General features: G+C 47.6%; 2 protein-coding genes across 4 annotated transcripts; one reads left to right on the forward strand and one right to left on the reverse strand.

The window, feature by feature from the left end:
* Positions 1 to 801: 801 nt before the first annotated feature.
* LOC100224576 (meteorin-like protein) lies at positions 802 to 6,428 on the forward strand. 3 transcript variants are annotated; one of them, XM_030287315.4, is made up of 5 exons: positions 802 to 1,190; positions 2,138 to 2,354; positions 2,439 to 2,547; positions 2,862 to 2,921; positions 5,305 to 6,428. In XM_030287315.4, the coding sequence occupies exons 1-5, from the start codon at positions 991 to 993 to the stop codon at positions 5,619 to 5,621; spliced, it is 903 nt and encodes a 300-aa protein (XP_030143175.4). In that variant the 5' UTR covers positions 802 to 990; the 3' UTR covers positions 5,622 to 6,428. The 3 variants fall into 3 exon arrangements, with proteins under 3 accessions (XP_030143175.4, XP_030143177.4, XP_030143174.4); XM_030287317.4 differs by having other exon boundaries at positions 805 to 1,190; positions 2,138 to 2,547; positions 5,305 to 5,468; positions 5,574 to 6,428; XM_030287314.4 differs by having other exon boundaries at positions 807 to 1,190; positions 2,138 to 2,547.
* A 1,825-nt stretch (positions 6,429 to 8,253) lies between these two features.
* TRIM25 (tripartite motif containing 25) lies at positions 8,254 to 18,046 on the reverse strand. Its single transcript, XM_030287312.4, has 9 exons — positions 17,330 to 18,046; positions 16,207 to 16,302; positions 15,556 to 15,789; positions 14,632 to 14,788; positions 13,931 to 14,014; positions 13,499 to 13,561; positions 12,826 to 12,852; positions 12,406 to 12,495; positions 8,254 to 11,744 (listed from the first exon to the last, which is right to left on the reverse strand). The coding sequence occupies exons 1-9, from the start codon at positions 17,960 to 17,962 to the stop codon at positions 11,212 to 11,214; spliced, it is 1,917 nt and encodes a 638-aa protein (XP_030143172.4). The 5' UTR covers positions 17,963 to 18,046; the 3' UTR covers positions 8,254 to 11,211.
* Positions 18,047 to 18,721: the final 675 nt, after the last annotated feature.

Here is an 18,721-nt window from a genome sequence, read left to right on the forward strand (position 1 = left end):
GCAAGGAGTCACAGCGCAGGTATGTGTGTGAAAGAACACAGGACATTAGCAAAGTGCAAGTCAAGGCTGAGAGTCTGTTTTTCTTTTGATAATAACAGTAAAAATACAAAGTTTTTGTGAATGAACAGTGAAGTGGGTCAAAATAGGATTCAAGGAGTGTGGTATCAGACACTTGAGGACTAAAGCTCTGTTTTCAGGGTCTCTCCTGTAACAAATTTATTTTCCTCTTCGGGAAAATCCCTCCTTGCAGAGGGGCTGCAGGCAGACTGCCTGTGCATCTGTGGGCAATGTGAGAACACGCTGGTAACCGCAAGGTAACAGATGGCCGGAGGGTCCTGGTGACCGCGGGCGCTGAGTGCGGGACAATGCCCTGCGGATCCCGGGATGTGCCACCCAGCCGTGCCGAGCGCCATTGTCCCCGCCGGCCGCGAAATCCCGATTCCACGCTTAAGAGCTGCAGAAAGGAGCTTCGCTCTCCCAGACCTGCAAAAGAGCATCTCCCCATGTCGTTCATTGAAAATATGGAAAGGGCAATGCATATAGAAATCTAATTATTGGCAGGCACAGCCCGGTTTTTAGCATGATAATCGTGGGCCCCGGAGCTTTCTTGTGCACGGACCCTTGAAAGATAATCATGAAAGCAGAAATTAAAACGATTGAATTTCCATCATTCATTCAAAATGCGCTTTGATTATGTTGACACGATTTTTGTTTGTTCCTACACCGCGATGAGAAACTGTTATTAATCACTTCTAAATATTTCCGAGACAAAAGGGGGCTGCCCGGGACGGCCGGGAGAGGGAAGGGTGAGGGCGCGGTGTCCCCGCTGTCCCCGGTGCTGGGGGCTCTCCCCGCGGCGCTGCCGGGGCGGGGGAAGGAGGAAGGAGGAAGGGTCGGTGCCAGGCGCGGCCGCCGCCCCCGGACCCCAAACCCACCCCTTCCCTCCGCCGCCTTTAAAGCCCGAAGCGCGGCCGGCCGAGCCGCCGGCCCATGGCCGCGCTGAGGGGCCCGCCCGGGCTGCAGGCCCTGCTGCAGGCCCTGCTGGCGGCCCTGCCGGCCCTGCTGCTGCCGCTGCAGGCCCTGCTGGCCCTGCTGGCCCTGCTGGCCCTGCTGCCGGCCCTGCTGCTGCCGCTGCCGCCGGCGGGGGCGTCCCGCCCGGGCAGCGCCGACCGCTGCAGCTGGAGGGGCAGGTGGGTGCGCACGGCCGGGCCCGGGGGACACGGGCACCGGGAACCGGCCCCGGGAACCGGCCCCGGGAACCGGGAACGGGGGGAGCGGCCGCGACCCGCGGCGCTGGCTGCGGTGCCGCCGTGCCTGGTGGGTTTACTGCAGTCACCGGCAGGGAGATGGACCACAAATGTTCTCAGTATTCTCAAATACTGCAACCTTTCCCACTATGTTTTGTTGCCTTTTTACTTTTCTTTTAACTAATTATGCTGGCACGGATTTGACTTTCATAAGTGATCTCAGCTAAAGTAACTGAGAGTTACTGAGAGAACTAAAGTTCTGAAAGCAGTGGAGTTGCTCAGGCTTGAGCGAGAGAGCTTGGGAGAGGGCTTGGGAGCAGGGCCAGCACCACCCTTTTTATCAAAAACGTTTTCTTGATGAGTTTATATTAGAAATATTAAAAATAACTTTAGAAAGTAGATCTTTAAACCAAATTTTTCAGGCATAACATTGCTGTGCAGTTCTTGCTGTGAGTCAGTGGCTCTCACCCCCATCCACACACTCACAGGTGGGATTTTCTGGACAGCTAAGCAGTGGCCAGTCGTACCACAAGGAAAAGTTTTGAGCTGTTTAGCAGTGAGAAGTTGCCCTCTGACATTTCTCTGGGTGCTGCAGACATTCGAGCATGGATCTAGTGAAAGGGACTGAGGCTCCTTCCCGTGCAGCCAAGCTGCGAGCATTCCCTGTCCTCTATGGCTCCTGCATGGTGTTGCAGTTCAGATCCGAGGGGTGGGAGGGAAGGAACCCAGTTAAGGTGGAGGAAGCCAGTTTAAGGGATATTAGGAGAGTTAGGAGTAAGATCTGTATGGCCAGGGGGTGCGTGGTGAAGTGGCCTTCTCTCTTCCTCCTTTTCCTTCTCTTCCCCTCCCTTCCCTCTGCCGTTACTGACTGCCATGGTGTCTCCTGGCAGTGGTTTGAGCTGGGAGCCCCGCTCCCGTGCCGTGGAGCAGGTCCACCTGCGCTGCACCGTGGGCTCCCTGGAGTGGATGTACCCAGCACGAGCCCTGCGTGTGCTCCTGGAGCCCAACCTGGCCAGCGCCCAGCACACCATGGTCTGCATCAAACCCGCCAGCGACTTCCAGGGCGCCAGCATCTACGTGGAACGTGCTGGGCAGCTGCACCTGGTGGTAAGCGAGGCAGAGGGGGCTCGGCCCCGCCACGTGTCCTGCTTCAGTGCCCACAGCCCACGGGGAGTGGCCCTGTTCCTGCAGGCCAGCCCGCAGAGGGACATCAGCCGCCGCACCGCCAGCTTCCAGTACGAGCTGCTGAGCAACCAGAGCGCCGCCGGCCCCGACCTCAAAAAGATGGCTCTGGCTGAAGGTAAGAACAGGGGCTCCACTTGTGGGGCAGATCTGAGGTGGCAGCTGATCCCCATGGAGCTGGTACATCCCTGGTGACAGAGGCTGTTTTGGTATTGCAAAGGAGGCTCTTCTGCCTGGCAGTGCCCTCGCTGAGAACATCCTCTGTGCTTATTTCTTTGCTGTGGTGGTATTTGCGTAACAAGAATTTTGGTTTGTTTCTGATCACAGTGCTCTTCAAGCTGGTAGTTCTGCCCCATTTCCCCTCTGAATCCACCAGTCCTTTTGCAATGGGATGTACTATAGTATTATAAATAACTGCTCTGTTTTTTCTAGCTATGTGCCGTCCATGTGACAACATGGAACTCCTTATGGCCATTTGCAGCAGTGATTTTGGTAAGTTGACTAAAGGGAAATCATTCTGCCTTTATATTGATTATTTGGGTTTATTTGCTGTTTTTCTTAAAATAATAGCATGACTGTGCTCTCTAATCTGGGAAAGAAACTGTTGAAAAGAATGGGGGGATGCAAAGTGAAACCTAGAAGGGAGAAGCTTTGCTGCCAAGGTCCAAATTTCCCGCAGGCAGAAAGGTTACGAACTAAAACTGAACTGTGAGAAATGCTCACAGGTGTGCTGCTGGCTCATAGGTGTAGCTGAGTCATGTGTGCAGATGTACACTCAGGTTGAACATGCTTTGTGTGGTCATTTTTATTCCCTTTGTCTGTATATTTTTTTATCCCAGTTATGAATCTGCCTTCTCTCTCCTCTCAGTTTGCACATTCCCCAGTTTTTTTATTATAGAGGCAGTGAGTTGTTTGCAACTTAGCTAAAGATTTCATGTGATTTAAACTTTCCTTCAGTGACATCCTGGTTAGGTTTCATCCCTTATGAGGGAATAGCACAGTTATTAGTCCATAAGAAAAGAAATAATAAGAAATAGTAATCTGATAATACATTATTTTCCTATCTTTTTATTAATGCAAGATAATTTTTTCTTTCAATTGTAATTTGTTAATTTTATTGCCACATTTTTCCACATGCACATTTGTACCTCTTTGATTACCTCAAACAGCTAAAGCTGTAGAACTGCCTCTCCACGTAGCCACAATTCCATTGCTGTAAATGTACCTACATAAATAAATAAAACTATAAACTCCGTATTCAACAATTAAAAATCTCACCAAATCACTGCTTTCCTACCAGAGCTCACTATATATTAAGGCTGATAAAATCAGACACCAGCATCACGGTGAAAATACAAAACCAGTGCAGAGCGTGCTTCCTTAAGAGTGCTCCACAGCTGGTAATTTTTATTCTCCTTCTAAACTAACTGGTGCCATCCAGCCTGTTGTCTGTCCTGGAGGAAGGTGGGGTTCCCAAGGCACTGTCCCCACCAGAGACTGACAGATGTGGGGGCCCAGGCACACAAAGGGGGCACTCACACTCACAGCAGCAGCAGCCCAGAAGGAACAGCCCTTTGAACTGACTCTATTTATGGCCTGACTTCCTTGCCCTGCGCTCACAAATCGCTATCATCAGCTTTTTTGATTAGAGAAAATAGCTGCTAATGAAAGTGTAAATGACACTGGCAGGGAATGGGGGCTTTATGGTTGTCCTTAGCATGGGGGTCTGCAGTCACTGCAACCTGGAGCACCAGGAACAAGTGCATTATAGCTTGTCTATAGACTTGACTGCATCTGATTAAAAATGGTCACACAAAGAGGGAGACAGAGAGCAGAGACATCTGTTACACAAAATTCTGGATTCCCTTGGAAATCTAAATAAATGGGGAAGTTCTTGAAAACTTCTGAGATAAGGTTTTTCTGCATCTTGGATTGTTGAGTTTGCTGTACAAGAGTGAAGGAGTTTAGTGGTAGGAGGGTGGTTTTGTAACCTCTCACTTGCTGAAGAGCTCTTTCTCAAATGGTGAATGTTTCTAAGCTTTCTGTGGATGTGGGATTGAAATTAATTTAATTAGTAGAAGAATAATTGATTGCTGTGGAAAATGGGGGCAGTGACAATGATAAAGGTGGCTTCAGGATAACAAACACCTGTCAGATGGGATGCTTCATTCTCCATATGATGGATCCAAATAATGCTTTCAAACAGAGACAATGGCTTCTTATGCTTTCCTTCCAGCTAGGACCCTTCTGGGAGAAGAAGGCGTATGTATGCAAAGTGGTTTTTAGATAAGGTTTCAAATAAAGTCAGTTTAAGAGTACTGAGTGTTGTTCATCATCTCCCAGTGTCTTTTGGTGGATGGATGACATTGTCTTTTGAGAGGGAAAAGAACCACTAAACATTTAAATGAAAAACATTTAATAAGCTCTCTATTTTTTTTCTGGCCAAATAATATTCTGATTCTTCTTGGATCAGCCTCTGTTCGTGCTGTGAAAAGAAAAGCTCCAGAGTTCCCTGGAATTAGGAAGGAGGCATCTGTGAGAGTCATTGTTTTGAAACAGAGACTGAAAAAAATTCATCCCTGAGCTGACTGCTTGTCGTGTGCTTTTTTATCCTCCACTACTTTTCATTTTCAAGCTCTTTCCCCTGGTGTAGCTGGTTTGAGTAGTCATAAAACACAATTCCAAGGACATAGCAGAGCTTGGTACGGGGATCTCCTGTGCAAAGGAGGCAGTGTGAGCTCAGAAATGTGTCCATGTGCAGGTGGTAGGTGTAAAAATTGCAAAGCTGCTCTCCACTTACTTCATTCGGTGAGCTTGTAGTACCTGCATTGTTCTCCTGCTGCTCCGTAACACCTCCTGTCTTCTTCACATCCAGTGCTGAAAGGATCCATCCAAAGTGTCTCCCACGACCCAGAGAACCACATGTCCCAGGTCGATGTCAGAGTCCAGAAGGTCTACAGACAGAAAAACCAGATTTTCCAGCAGGAGGAAGGGAGTGGGGAGTGGCGGGGCCCCATCCAAACCCTTCTTCAGTGCAAGGTGAAGAAGGGAGGGGGAGATTTCCTCTTCACTGGGAATGAACACTTTGGGGAAGCCTGGCTGGGCTGTGCCCCTCGGTTTAAGGATTTCATGTTGGTTTACCAGGCTGCCAGAGAAAGGGGAGCCAACCCCTGTGAGTTTGAGCTCAACTGACATGAGAGACACTGTTGCTGAGAGTTGGAAAATTTCAGTCCAATTTGGATACTGGATCTGGAGCAGAGTTAAAACCAAGGACTAAAGTTAACAATTCCACCCAAACTGGGACCTGGAGGATTTCCTGAAGACAATGGCTCTGTGAGCCCTGTGAGCTGATGTTTAATTCACATTAATTTCTCTTTCATCACATTTTCTTTGCCTCACAAAATAACTCTGGATTTTGGAAAGACAGTCTTTTGGGGGGGGTTAGAAAGCAGCCTGTGCTCAGTACTAGAAAAGTCTCTCTAACATCTCTTGCTCTGTGTAAATATTATGTGCTTTTTCTCAAGGTATTTTTCTCCCCTCCCCAGTCTCTGCTTGATTTCTCTTCCTTTAAAGTCAAATGTGAAAACTCTCTCTAACCTGGGAGGAAAAAACAACCTCTAAAGCAAAAAAAGCCCTTTATTCACCAAGAATTACTTGATTTTTAAAATGGAATGTAGATGCTGAAAAGTACATTCTCTTCTCTGACATTGAAAAAACATTAAGGAGTTTAATAGAAGCAGAAACAAAATGCAACTAAGTTGCCTCCTTAAAGTTCTGTTGAACTAATTTAGGATCAAGATGATGATATTTTCACCTAAATTATCTGCCTCTTTTCAATTAGCTTTTATTATTTGATTGGTGGTTCCTCCCACCCTCCCTTAGTGCTTTAGCCAGACTCACACAATTGCCTGTATTTATGTAAATGGAATTGCTACACCGTGAAATGATATACAAATGTGTCTACCACACAGAACCCAATAAATGGTGTGAATAAACCCATTATTTCCCACGTAATGGCATCTGATTGCAGCCTGGGCAACAGAGAGCTGACAGATGTGAGCCCATAACAGGCCCTGGAGAAAACTGAATGAGGAGAACTCTGACAGGCCACAATTAATTGACTTTTGGAATGACTCCTCTTTTCCACAGTTCTGCTTGGCTGAGCAAGATTCACAAATTGCTGTCTTGAACTTTTTTATGGGACAAAATAGCTGCTAATGAAAGTCTAAATGACATGAGCTTTGAATAGAAGTCATACAATGACCACACTGTGACATGTTTTTAACTGACATTGATTATTTGAGAAGTAGCAGCACTTAATTGGGAGGGAATTAGGAAGGGGGGAAGAAATGGGAGTCAGAGGACTGGGTACAGAAATACAGTCTGTTAAACACTAACCAAATACAATTTTACTAAAATAGGGATAAACATCTTTACATATATTCACAGAGAGTACAATTTGGAGTCTACATCAGTTCTTTTTGCTTTGAAAAAGTGTTCACAAAGCTAAATCAAGAGGAAATGTCATTAGCAAGGAAGAAAACAGACCTTGTATGAATATCATCATGCTGACTTCCCTGGGGCCTCAGTACCTGCTCAGACCTCTGGCTGTAGTAACAGTCAAGCTTACACAGGCTAAAAATACCTCTTTGTCTGTCTTGGGAAACTGAGGTGAAGCTCTGGCAGACCTAATTGACCTCCTAATACTAGGGACATCATGGGACAAGTAATGAAGATGCGGATTTTTACCCCCTGTGGTTTTTGTAGTACCTATCATGCTGCTCAAGCAAGCAAGGTGATAGCAGTGTGTTAGACTGCCCTGACAGTCCCAAGGGAACCCTACACACTGACATCAGAAACCTAGGCTGGCGAGTTTCCTTTCCCAGGGAAAAGTGGAATTGTTTGTGTTCAGGGCCCTGTGGCCCTGAGGGTGTGGCTGACAGCAAAAAATCCAAACTGCAAGGGATGTGTCCCACACCTGAGCTGCCCCCACCTCAAACTGTGCTGCCCGGACAGTCCCAAGGGAGCCCTACAAACTGACATCAGGAAGCAGGAGTGGCAAGTTTTCATTCCCAGGGAAAACAGCCGGTGTTTGTGCTCAAGGCCCTGTGGCCCTGAGGGGGTGGCTCACTGCACAAAACTTTGAAGGGCGAAGGATGCGCCCCAGACCCCAGCTGCCCCCACCTCAAACTACTGAACTCTGTAAGTCTGCAAACCCTTCACTTATTTTCTTTTCCAAAACCTTCCTCAGCCCAACTCACTTGGAGAACTTTAGGTGGAAATGTTTCACTTGTTTCATGGATGTTTTGTTTGGGTTGATTTTTCAATCTGTTGAGGCACCAGAGCAGCTCCCTGCTGAATTGTTTTCCACTGGCCACATGCGGAGGCAGCAGCTTGCAATCCCACTGGGTAGTACCAGGAATCATCACCTGTTGCTGCTTCCAGGTGTAACTTAGGCTGGCAGATGCTGGATCTCACCTAAGGCTTTTTGGAGCAATCTCACACTGTGTCTTTCATTGTCCATCTTCCTCCAGCTGATGACCATGCTTTTGCTTACCCAAAATGTCTCCAGTTTTGTGTCCTGGGAAAGATGATCTCCTCATCGTCAGTGAGGAGGCAGCATTACTGATAATGGCTGTGTGGCTCAGGGGAAGGAGGCAGTTTAGGACCAGTCCAGAGAACACCACAGCTCTGCCTGCCCCTTCCCCAGCTCTCCCATAGCCCAGTGAGTGATGTACTAGAAGAGCTGTCCTTTGTATTCTGTTGTACCTTCACTTCTGCCTCCCTCCCTGCTTTGACCCTGAGCAGAGAACAAAACATTCAGTTAGGGTTTACTGTGAGTCTTTATTGAATTCAAGCCATCATCAGCAACTGGCCAGCTCCTGGATGGTCACAGGCACAAGTGGCACAAAATCCATGGTGGTGGCCCTGCCTGTGTGTGCCAGGCACAGCTACGAACAATAACACACCATAGGCAGGCTGAAGTACAGGGCTGATATAATCAGTATAATCAACAGGTTTATAGCTGCATAAGCTATCTTTTTCTAAATACACTGCTTTACTGATGTCTTTAATTGAAGATTAAAAAATAATTTCTTTTCATTCAGCAACTGTTTTTTTGATTTACTCTCATTTGTATATTAAATTGCAAATCAATGGTGTTAACACCAGAATTAGTTCCTTTCTAGACTAACTTGCTTTCTTTGTAATACTAAATAGAGAATTACAATTGAAATATACGCTCCTATATATGTCTTGTTTAAAACCAGTGCAGCTCTTACAGGTACTGCCCAAGTAAAACCATTTCAGTTGTGTTGAAAAGGCTTTAGAATAATCATCTATCATGCAGTAACTAGTATTTCTCCTAAACACACTAATATTTATTATTAGTTATAATAGTTGTATCACACTAATGTTCCCAAATATGCATCATACCTGAAACTAACCAAAGCATTTCTCAGATGCCCAGAGATTGGTCCTAGTAATGCCAAGGTCCTCATTTCCATCCCGACATGGATCATTCACTCAAGAGCTGGACTCAGTGATTCATGTGAGTCCCTTCCAACTCAGAATATTCTGTGATTCCGTGAATTCCAAATTAACAGAACTTCACTCTATGACTTCTAGTCACTCATAGCACAAAGAAAGCAGAACAGAGGCTCAGGGGCCCAGTAGAAGGCTTGTTTCACTGCCTGGTAATGCAGGGCACCTCATGTGTTCCACATGCTTGGTCCTACACCAGTGTCCCATGTCAAGAATCCCACTTTGTCCAACGAAGCAGAACAAAAGCTGCTCCCTACTTTGTTTGGGTGTCCCTCCAGACTATGGAAAGCCCATAGACTCAGAGGTCAGTACTGACACCTCTTTTAAAGTCAAGAAGCAAGGAACAGAGGATGGGGACTTTCTCCACTGCACAGACTGCTGGAGCACGTTTTTGCCCACAAGAAGGGGACAGAGTACTCCTTCAGCACCCTGCTGAGTGCATCTGCAGTCCTGTGGCACAGCCAAGGAGCAGAAGGATTTCTCAGAAGGAACTGGTCTTATCTTTCACTGCTGAAAAACTGGAAGGGCAGAAAACCCAGTTTGTCACCCATTGCTGGCTCCCAGCAGGACATAGCCTCCTTCTGCACCTTTTGCAGCATCCTGCTCAGGCTGGGAGTTTTAGTGCTGACTGTGCTTTGGAAAGTAGAGACCCTTTACAGAGTAGAATTGCTCCAAAGACAGCCATGGCACTTTTAGATCCACCATCAATTCCATATCCTGTTCTGACAAAAAAATTGGAAGAAATTAGACTTGTGCTATTCTTGACAAAGTACTAAGAGTTTACAAACCAAGTAAAAATAGACACCAAGCCAGAATTCCTGAAAGCCTCTCTCCAAAGCACTTTGGCTAATGTGGAATGTAGTCACAGAGGTTCTTTTAAGCCTTATAACAAAGGCTTAAAACTCTGCCAAACTGCCAGCAGTGGCTTTGTGTTCTGTTTCACTAAGTCCTGTAAGGGCAGTTTTAGAAATCCAAGTCCAGGAAGGCTCTTGTGTGAGCTTCCCATGGGCTACAAGAAATAAAAGCTAGCACAGTAAATCCAGAGGCACCAACAAGGTACAGGCCCAGTAACTATGAATTGCCTACAGATTATTTTAAAGTTGTAAGTAAGAAGTACATATTTCTCTGTACCTGGTGAGAACTTCTGAAGACATACTATAACCCAAAAAAACACCAGGAGAATTAAAAATCCATCCCAGGAAGAACGGATGAATATTCTCCTTTGTGCTAATTCTCTGTATGTCAAAAGACTCACCCTGTCTGCCCACAGTCTTCATGCAGAGAGGAACCAGCATTTCCCAATGCACTCTGTCTTGAGACTCCTCAAATTTGAGTCCCAAAAACATGCAAAAAATCCAGTTCCTACCACCTGAACAACCAAAGGTACACCAGCAGAGCATATCCCACCTCATAAAGAGGAAAAGCTTTATGACAGGAGACCCTGAAAGCAGGAATGCACCCCTGAACTCCTCAGCACACACAAAAAAACCCAGCACTGAAGAGCCTTCAGTGTGAAGATGTGAAGCATGTTCTGGGTCAGAAGACGACACAGGATGTTTCATCCCACAATCTTCATCACAGCATGCACACTACTGCTCTGCAGGATGTCTTCCTGACAACTCTCTGGTGTATTCCCAGTGTCTGGGCTGATATAATTTGTTTCCTGGTGATTCTAGTACCATTTCTTTCCCATCAATTCTAGAAATCTCTGCAGTTCCATTCTAATGAGATTTGCCATAGTGGCTTTTATAACTTACAGCCATAAGACCTGAACTTAGGGATTTCAACAGCTCTTTCTGTAGCATCTGGTGGAGTCATACACTGAGAACACCTGTATGGACAACAGTCTGTGCACAGGCAAAAAGGCAACAGTGAGACCTTCCTCAAAGCCTGAATTTTTCAAGGAATTCTTCCTGTTTCTTTCTCAGAGAAAGAGGACACATTAATTGTGTTGCTCCTTTACAGGAAACCACAGAAGCCACAGGGGCCAGTTAAGACATTTAACAAGGATTTGCATCATGACTTTGATTTCAGGGCAATCAAGACCTGTGCAAACCATTGTAGTTTTTATCATCACCGACTTTTTCCTAAATCACTATCTAAAGGCTTTAGCAATTCAGACCAAAGAACTGGCATATTTCCTAAACTGCTTAAAAGAGATGATAATTTTTGTATCAAATAATCAATCTTTGAGACAGATTATCTGTGCTGTAAATGAACTAAACTAAGATACAAGACCTTACACTTTCATGTGACAGAGAGAGAGAACAGCATCACTGGAAAACAGCCAGAAGGCTGGGTACAAGGCTTCAGTGAACTGGGCTTTGAATTTATAGATCAGGTTATGCTTCTCCCCCACCGCTGTGAAAATCACAAAGCCCCCCTCGCAGTGCAGCAGCACCCCTATCTTGGTAGCCTTTGTGTTGGGCAGGCACTTTTCCACGTCATTGTGCCAGGATGATATTTTGGAGTTGAGCCACTCGATGCACCAGGACTTGCTGTTCCTGCCCAGGCGGCTCTCGGGGCCCTGGCGCTCCATGCTGCCGTAGCAGACGCCGATGCCGCAGAAGCTGCCCTGCTGCAGCTCCACCTCCCAGTAGTGGATGCCTCTCTTGAAGCACTGGAAGCCCAGCACCTGGCGGTAATCAGTGAAGCGCTGAGGGTGGTACTTGTGACCTGGGAAGGTGTCTGAGATGGACATCCTGGTGTAGTTTTCAGCCAGAACCACGGTGCTGTGAGCTGTGTTGTAATCCAGCGTGATGTTGGCAGCATCTGCAATGACACAAATCACTGGAAGGTCCTGAAGAACAAAGCACTTTTGTTTATCCTGTCCTGCCTCAGCACTTGTTGCCATGTTTATCTGCCAGCTCTGCTCTCCTCCTCAGTGCAGCCAGCTGTTAGGCCACAGTACAAGTTGCTGGGTTGGGCAGCTCTATGTCACACAACAAGCAAATGAAGGGTGAGTTTTCTTCCTTCCTGCATCCTCACAGGATCTCTTTATCACCCAAATACACCCTGGCAAAAGAAGGCGATGGCTGATCTGGCAGCAAAAGGTATGCCACATTTTGTAGCATCTTAACAAGCCATCGTGGTCCTGCATTTCATTTAAAAAGAATCCAGTGCATTACACTGTGTTTCTAGGCTACCCTAATGCTGTCTTTTTCGGGGAAACCAAAATAATTACTTAAAAAACTTCATTTATCTTCATAAAGATTCACGGATGGTGAAGATTAATTTGATTCATCCGGCAAAATAACCACTTAGAAACTTCCTGCCCCCCTTCTTTTCTAGAAATTTCCTTCCTTTGTAACAACCTATTAAGCTAACAAAACCCCCTCAGATATATTTTTGTCAAGTCACTACAGAGGACACATAACACCAGTACAAGAAGAGCGAAGTTCATCTTTAAGGAGTGTAATGTTGGGTGTCTTACACTGCAAGAGCTCCTCTCTGGGTTTCTTCAGGAAGCTGTCTATCAGGTCTTTAGCAGCAGCAGCTGTGGCACTTGGTGTGGTGATTGGTGCTGTGTCAACAGAAGAACAGAGAGTTTGGCCAGCTGGGAAGAGACCTCACACGTTTAAGACCCCATCACAGACATACTCAGCCTGGAGCTGATCTGGTTTAGCCTCCTGCTCCATGCAGGGTTAACTCCAATTAACAGCTCAGGCTGTTCACTGTCATGTCAAGTTTTGAAAATCCCACTCTCTGGACAGCTTCTCTCAGTGTTTGATTGCTCCCACAGTAGCCAGCAAGAGCTGAAATTTTGTTCAGTACACCAACACTAATGATCATTTTATCATTTTAAGAGCAGTCGATGAAAATTAGAATACACATGATGCAAGTTTGGACTTACCAACTTTAGCAGCTTTCTTTTTCTCTTCTGAAAGGGGATAAAGAAAAAAGTAAACTGTGAGTTCTGCTGGGAGGCAAAAGCCACTGGTAAGACTGTGTCAGTGTAACACCATCACCATGGCTCTTCTGAAACTGCAGCAGTAAAGAGCTGACAGTCCAGCAGGCTGAAGCCATGTACAAATACCCTCACACAGGAAAGCTGTACATCAAGCCCAACCTTCCATTTGCTTCCTATTTCACAGGGTCATAAGCCTGGAAGGAGCTTGATCTTCCCTCCAGGAGCAGTGTGTTCAGGCCCATGGAACACTCCTATTCCCATGAGAAACACTGACTATTCCTTTCCTCTTTACAACAGAGCTCTTAGTGCAGCAATAGGAGATGCAGCTCCAGTCCAGTCCTGCTTCCCCAGCACACCCCCCGACTTTTCCACACCCAGCACTTGGACCATGTGTCAAGAGCTCCCTGGAAGTAAAAGAAGTTGTTTCTTAACACTTGCATTTACTTCAAAAAGAAAACATGGAAGATCATCCAAACAGGCTACAATGCTCCTTAATTCTGGTATCTGGACAAAACAGAACTGAAAGGCGCCGGTATAACCTGCCACAAAGACCATCACCAGTCCTAGACCGGAGGCAGCAAAATGTTTGAGTAAGTCTCCTTTAATGATCACTTACTGGTGGCATCTGTCTCCCCCTTCGAAGTGATTTGAGCCTGGGTTTTCTCTTTGTGGGTCTGGTCTGTGAGGGAAGAAGAAAAAAACCAGAATATGAACAGATCCTAAGCAGAAATCAATACATACAAATCTACCAAACAAACCAAAAGGTGTTTGGCACAAATTAAAAAAACCTGCACCAGCAAGAGGGTGGGGAGGCCCACACGGACACCACTACAGGCTGATGAGCTCGTGTACCTGTGCAGTTCACCTGTCCAGCTCACAAGGCATGCACCCCCAAATATCCAAAAGCACCCTCCCTTCCCTGTGTCAAGGTGTTCACTGCAGGTCATCACTGCATCACCACCGTACAAACAGCTCTTGGGTAGCTGCCTCAACTCTTATTTAACAGTAAAGCCATAGTTAGGACAGGATGGTGTTCTGTAGTACTTACGTGGTCCATGAGGCTTTTTTCCAACAGCGGGCTTGTTTGGATGAGCTGCTGGAGGGGTCTTAATTTTTGGCTGCAATGGTTTGTCTGCAACAATGATAATTTACATTATGGTTTGTATGGCCATAACAGTCATGCGTTATGAGGACATTTTTCCATCTTATTTTTCAGTTATGCGAACAGAACTGAAGTGATATTTGGCTGAGATGGGAACTGCATACCCATGCCCCAGTCCAAAAGATAATATGGCTTAATCTGGTAAGTAGAGCTTTGTTCCACAACACTTACACAATCAGCACCTTTACAGCTGGGTAAGTGGCGTCCTGGCCAGCTAAAGCCTTTCCAATCTCCCCTCAAATCCACATCCTAACCACATCCAACCCTGCTACACAGTAACACCATAAATTACTCTAAGGAAGAAAGGCTGAGCTGTGCCAGCAGGATGTAATATCATGACAGTCATCAGCTTATCCAAGTATAGATAACAGTGAAGAAACACTGGCATGTTTTGTCTCCCAATTTAGCCCAAACTGTAATGTTTTTGTGTGGAAATGGAAGACTGCAGAGATTGGAAGACAGTGTATATTAACTGACTGTATTTGTTGCACTTTTTTAAAAAATTGTATTTGGATTGGAGAGGAAAGATCCCTCATTTCAGCTCAAAGCAAAAGTAGAAAATGCCAATTTCCGCAGTGATACAGTACCTTCTTCTTTTTTCTCCCGACTCTGAATTACTGAAATTTTCACTTTGTCTTTGAGGGTAATGGCAGACTGGTAAGTGGAATGCATCACATTTTGGTCCATTTCAACTACAGGAACAAAAGCCTCTTTTGTTGATGTTCGTTGCAGTGCTGCTGCTCTCTGAAACAACAAATGAGAGACCACCTTGTGTAGCACACAGAAAAATACAACCAACTTACTTTAAATGTTTGTGCATTTGTCTCAAATTCAAGGGAACAAAGGCCGCAGTCAGACACAGCTCATGGCAAAATTCCAGCAGCCGCTCAGACACCTGAATTCCCACTGGTAACCAATGACCACACAGGTCACGACACAGAGCTGCCACACCTCACAGAGGTAACTCCTGCCCAGTGACCCCTCTGCTTGTGGCAGAGGCAGTGGCTGAAATGGGAGAGTTACCAGATGCCCCTTTGTGGAGGCTCTCAGCTCAGTCGAAGAGAGAACAGAGAGAATTCTCTCAGGCTTTGGCCTGGGAAAGTTAGGAGAAAGAATTCAAACAATTCTTATCTCTCTTTCTGTTCATGTTGTTTATAGACATATTCTACCACAGTGTGTACCAATAGTGTGAAAGGTTTTTACTTTGACACCAATCGTATTCCACCCTAGTGAGTCAGACTATAAAAGTACTTGCTACTTAAAAAACATTCTTTAAGCCTTCTGAACCACTGGAGTCTTTTCGTCCGTCCCTGACTCAACAGAAACACCCCTTCAGCATTCTTTCACTGATACTTGTTTACTTTTCAGGACATCTTTTGATAGGAGGTTCTTGCACACCACTGTGTTTCCATTTCACTGCAAGTCTCTGGAGAGCAGGATGACCACAGGAGGTTTTTGTCATTCTGCATTCTAGAATGAAGAACTGGATTCACATTTAAATGACACATTACCTTCAAAAATAGAACATCATCACTTTCAGTCAGTGCCATCTCAATCTGATCTTTGAGAGACTGAATCTCATTCTTCTTATTTCCCAGAACGCTGTAAATATAATCAAGCTTATTCCAAACTCTCTTTTCTTCCTCTGCAATTGCCTTCATGATCTCATTTTCTCTTTCTTCAATTACAGCTTTAACTTCTGAAAACTCATTTCTGATCAATTCCTTCTTTCTTGAAGCTGTCTCCTGGGGCAGACAAGAGCAGACAGGTACTGGTTTCAAAACAACAGTTTGTAACAAAGTAAGTGCTACTGCATGAAAGCCTCTGAGGAACATGTGGGCTTCTCTTCCTTGAAACAAGCAAGAGAAGAGCTGTCGATTTCTATGTGGTTTGGAAAGAAAACTTCACTCACAAGGAATGGAGCCCATTCTCAGTGTCACCCTCACGTGAGGACATTGCACAGTGCCTGGTTTATTCCCATCTCCCCCAGAGCTGCCTGGCCCTGCCAAAACTCCTCTTTTCTGCTCCTTCCCAATAACACCTTCTCCTGCCAATGCAGCCTCAGCCCTACAGCCCTTGTCACAAGGGTAAAATCACCAACACCATGCAGTGGCCAGTGGGTCCAGGCAAGCTGACAGCACTCTGAGCAGTTCTCCACTTACAGCAGATTGGTTCTGTTTTGTTTTCACCGTGCTCATTGCCCGGGCAGTTCTTTCACCCTGGTTATGCAGCTCCACAAGTTTTTTCTTCAGCATCGACTGGAACAGGAGAGACCAGAAAGTATTTCAGAGAGGCAATTGTCATGTCTGCTCTCAGTTTTGAATACTCTTGTAAGCATTTAGTACTCTCAGCTTAAAACCTATCTTTCCTTGAATCTTAGGGGGTGCAAAAGTAGCATCCTGCAAATCCTGCACCCACACCCTCCCCACCTCTCCCAAGAGCATATTGCCATTGCTGACACTCTCTTCACAAACGACCTATGCTTTCATCAGCACAGCAGTTCTCATGCTAAGAATAAATGTTAAATTAGCTCTCACGTTAGACTTCCAGCACAAAGTTGATGCTACTGTTCATCCCTCTCCTTTTGAGAATGTTCTCTTAGATGTGATTTACCTGTTCCTTTAGTTCAAGATTCTGCTAAACTCAATCAGAGCTATGTTCTGCAGCTAAGCTGTGTACACACCCACTGAACAGATGGGAGTTTGACCATCTAAACTTTTTCAGCATACTTCACTCATCCACACTGATTTTCAGCTGTGCTGGAAAATATAAAGGCCAGGTTTCCTTCCTTTCTACTCCTTCTGGCTTTCATCTACATATTTGAGATCTCCCTAGGATACCTTTATAATGCTTCTTCTTAAGCACATCTGCAGCAGAATGTCGGCCCCTCAGGCTGTGACAAGCCCTGGCAGGGAGCAGAGCAGCAGAGGAGGCTCAGAGCTCTGGGTGACGCCACAGAGAATGGGAGCCTCGCTGGTAAACCCAGCCCAGCCCTGTTAATCCAGCTCCCTGGCAGCGCCTTCCCAGACCCCTGCTCTTGAGCAACATCTTGGAGAGACGAGGAAAACGGAAGGAATGGCTCCGAGGACGTGCCTGAGCACATGTTGGAAGGCAGATAACAGTTTATCAATGCCAGACCGAGATTTACAGTCGATGTCTTGTTCCGGCCTCCTCCCCACACTCCAGAGCGGCTCCCCCGGCACCGAGGGAGGCAAGGGGCGCTCCGGGGTGCCCCTGGGAGGATGTTCCACCCGCGGGAGTCCCCGGCCAGCCCCGGCTGCTCACCTGGGCAGTGGCTTTTGCCTGCTCCAAGGGGTTGGTGGGGCACAGCTTGTGTCCGAGCAGGCAGAGGGAGCAGATGCAGACGCCGTGCATGCTGCAGAAGAACTCGAAGAGCCTGTTGTGCTGGGGGCACTTGCGGAGCTGCAGGTCGCGCAGGGGCGGGCAGAGCTGGTGGTCGCGGAAGGCAGGGCTGTCGCGGTGCGGCCGCAGGTGCTCGGCGCAGAAGGACGCGGTGCAGGTCAGGCAGGTCTGCACGGCCGGCGCCTCCTGGCAGCTGTCGCAGGACACGGGGGGCTCCCCCGCCCAGCACCCCCCCGCCTCCCCATCCCCATCCCCATCCCCACCCTCATTCTCCTCCTCTTCCTCGCTCTTGTCCCCGGAGCGGCCCTGGAGCTGCTCCACCACCCGGCACAGCACCGTGTTCTTCTGCAGCTGCGGGCGGGCCGCGAAGGTGGCCCGGCACTGCGGGCAGCTGAAGCCCCCCGAGAGGCCGGCCCAGCTGAGTTCCAGGCAGGAGGCGCAGAAGTTGTGCCCGCAGGGCACCGTCACGGGGCTGCTGAAGAGGCAGAGGCAGATGGAGCAGGTAAGATCCTCCTCCAGCCCCGACAGGCCCGGCTCCGACTCCAGCGCCGCCATCGCCCCGTCCGCAGCTGCCCCAAGAACCCGAAGCAAACCTGGGCTCGGAGAAACGAAACTATGACCGGGGCTTTCCGGAAAATTGCGTGTGTCATCCCCGCCCCGACGGGAGGGGCGGCAGCCGAGGGCCGAACCCCGGGGCGCCCGCCCATGTGGGGGCCGGGCAGCGCCGGGGGCTCTGACCCGGGGAACGGGCCCGCGGCACTGCGGGGCCGCCGGGCCGGGGGCTCCGAGCCGGGCCGGGCAGCCTCACCCCGAGGTGCCCGGAGGCCTCGGGGTCGGCTCGGAACCGCAGCGGGGCCTCCGGGGTGCGCTGCCCACCCGCGCTACCCGGCCCGCCCCGGCTCAGGGGAACCCGGGACAGCCCCGCGCTGCCGCCAGCAGCGCCCCGCCGGCTCCGCCCGGGCTCACGGAGTGCTGAACCCCAAATCCCCCCGAGCACCGCCCCAGCTGCTCCGAGTTTTGGGGCACCTGGGTGCTGGAAATCCTACGGACTCATAGGTTTGGGTTGGAAAGGACGTTAAAAACAATCTCTTTGCAACGGGTGATGTCAGTGCAACGTTTTCAAAGCACACAGGTTACTGCTTTGTGATTGTGGAAACCATCTGAACAGAAGATGCTTCCTCAAATTTCTTTTTCTTAGTCTAACTGTTCAATAATCACCATTTCTAACAGGAACACTGATGCTGAACAGCAACCTGGCAAGTACTCCTGTCTTAACTAACTTGACCACAAATTGTTCCAGTGGTCTCTTCCTCC

The sequence above is a fragment of the Taeniopygia guttata genome, chromosome 18, assembly GCF_048771995.1.
Source record: "Taeniopygia guttata chromosome 18, bTaeGut7.mat, whole genome shotgun sequence".
Lineage (NCBI taxonomy): Eukaryota > Metazoa > Chordata > Aves > Passeriformes > Estrildidae > Taeniopygia > Taeniopygia guttata.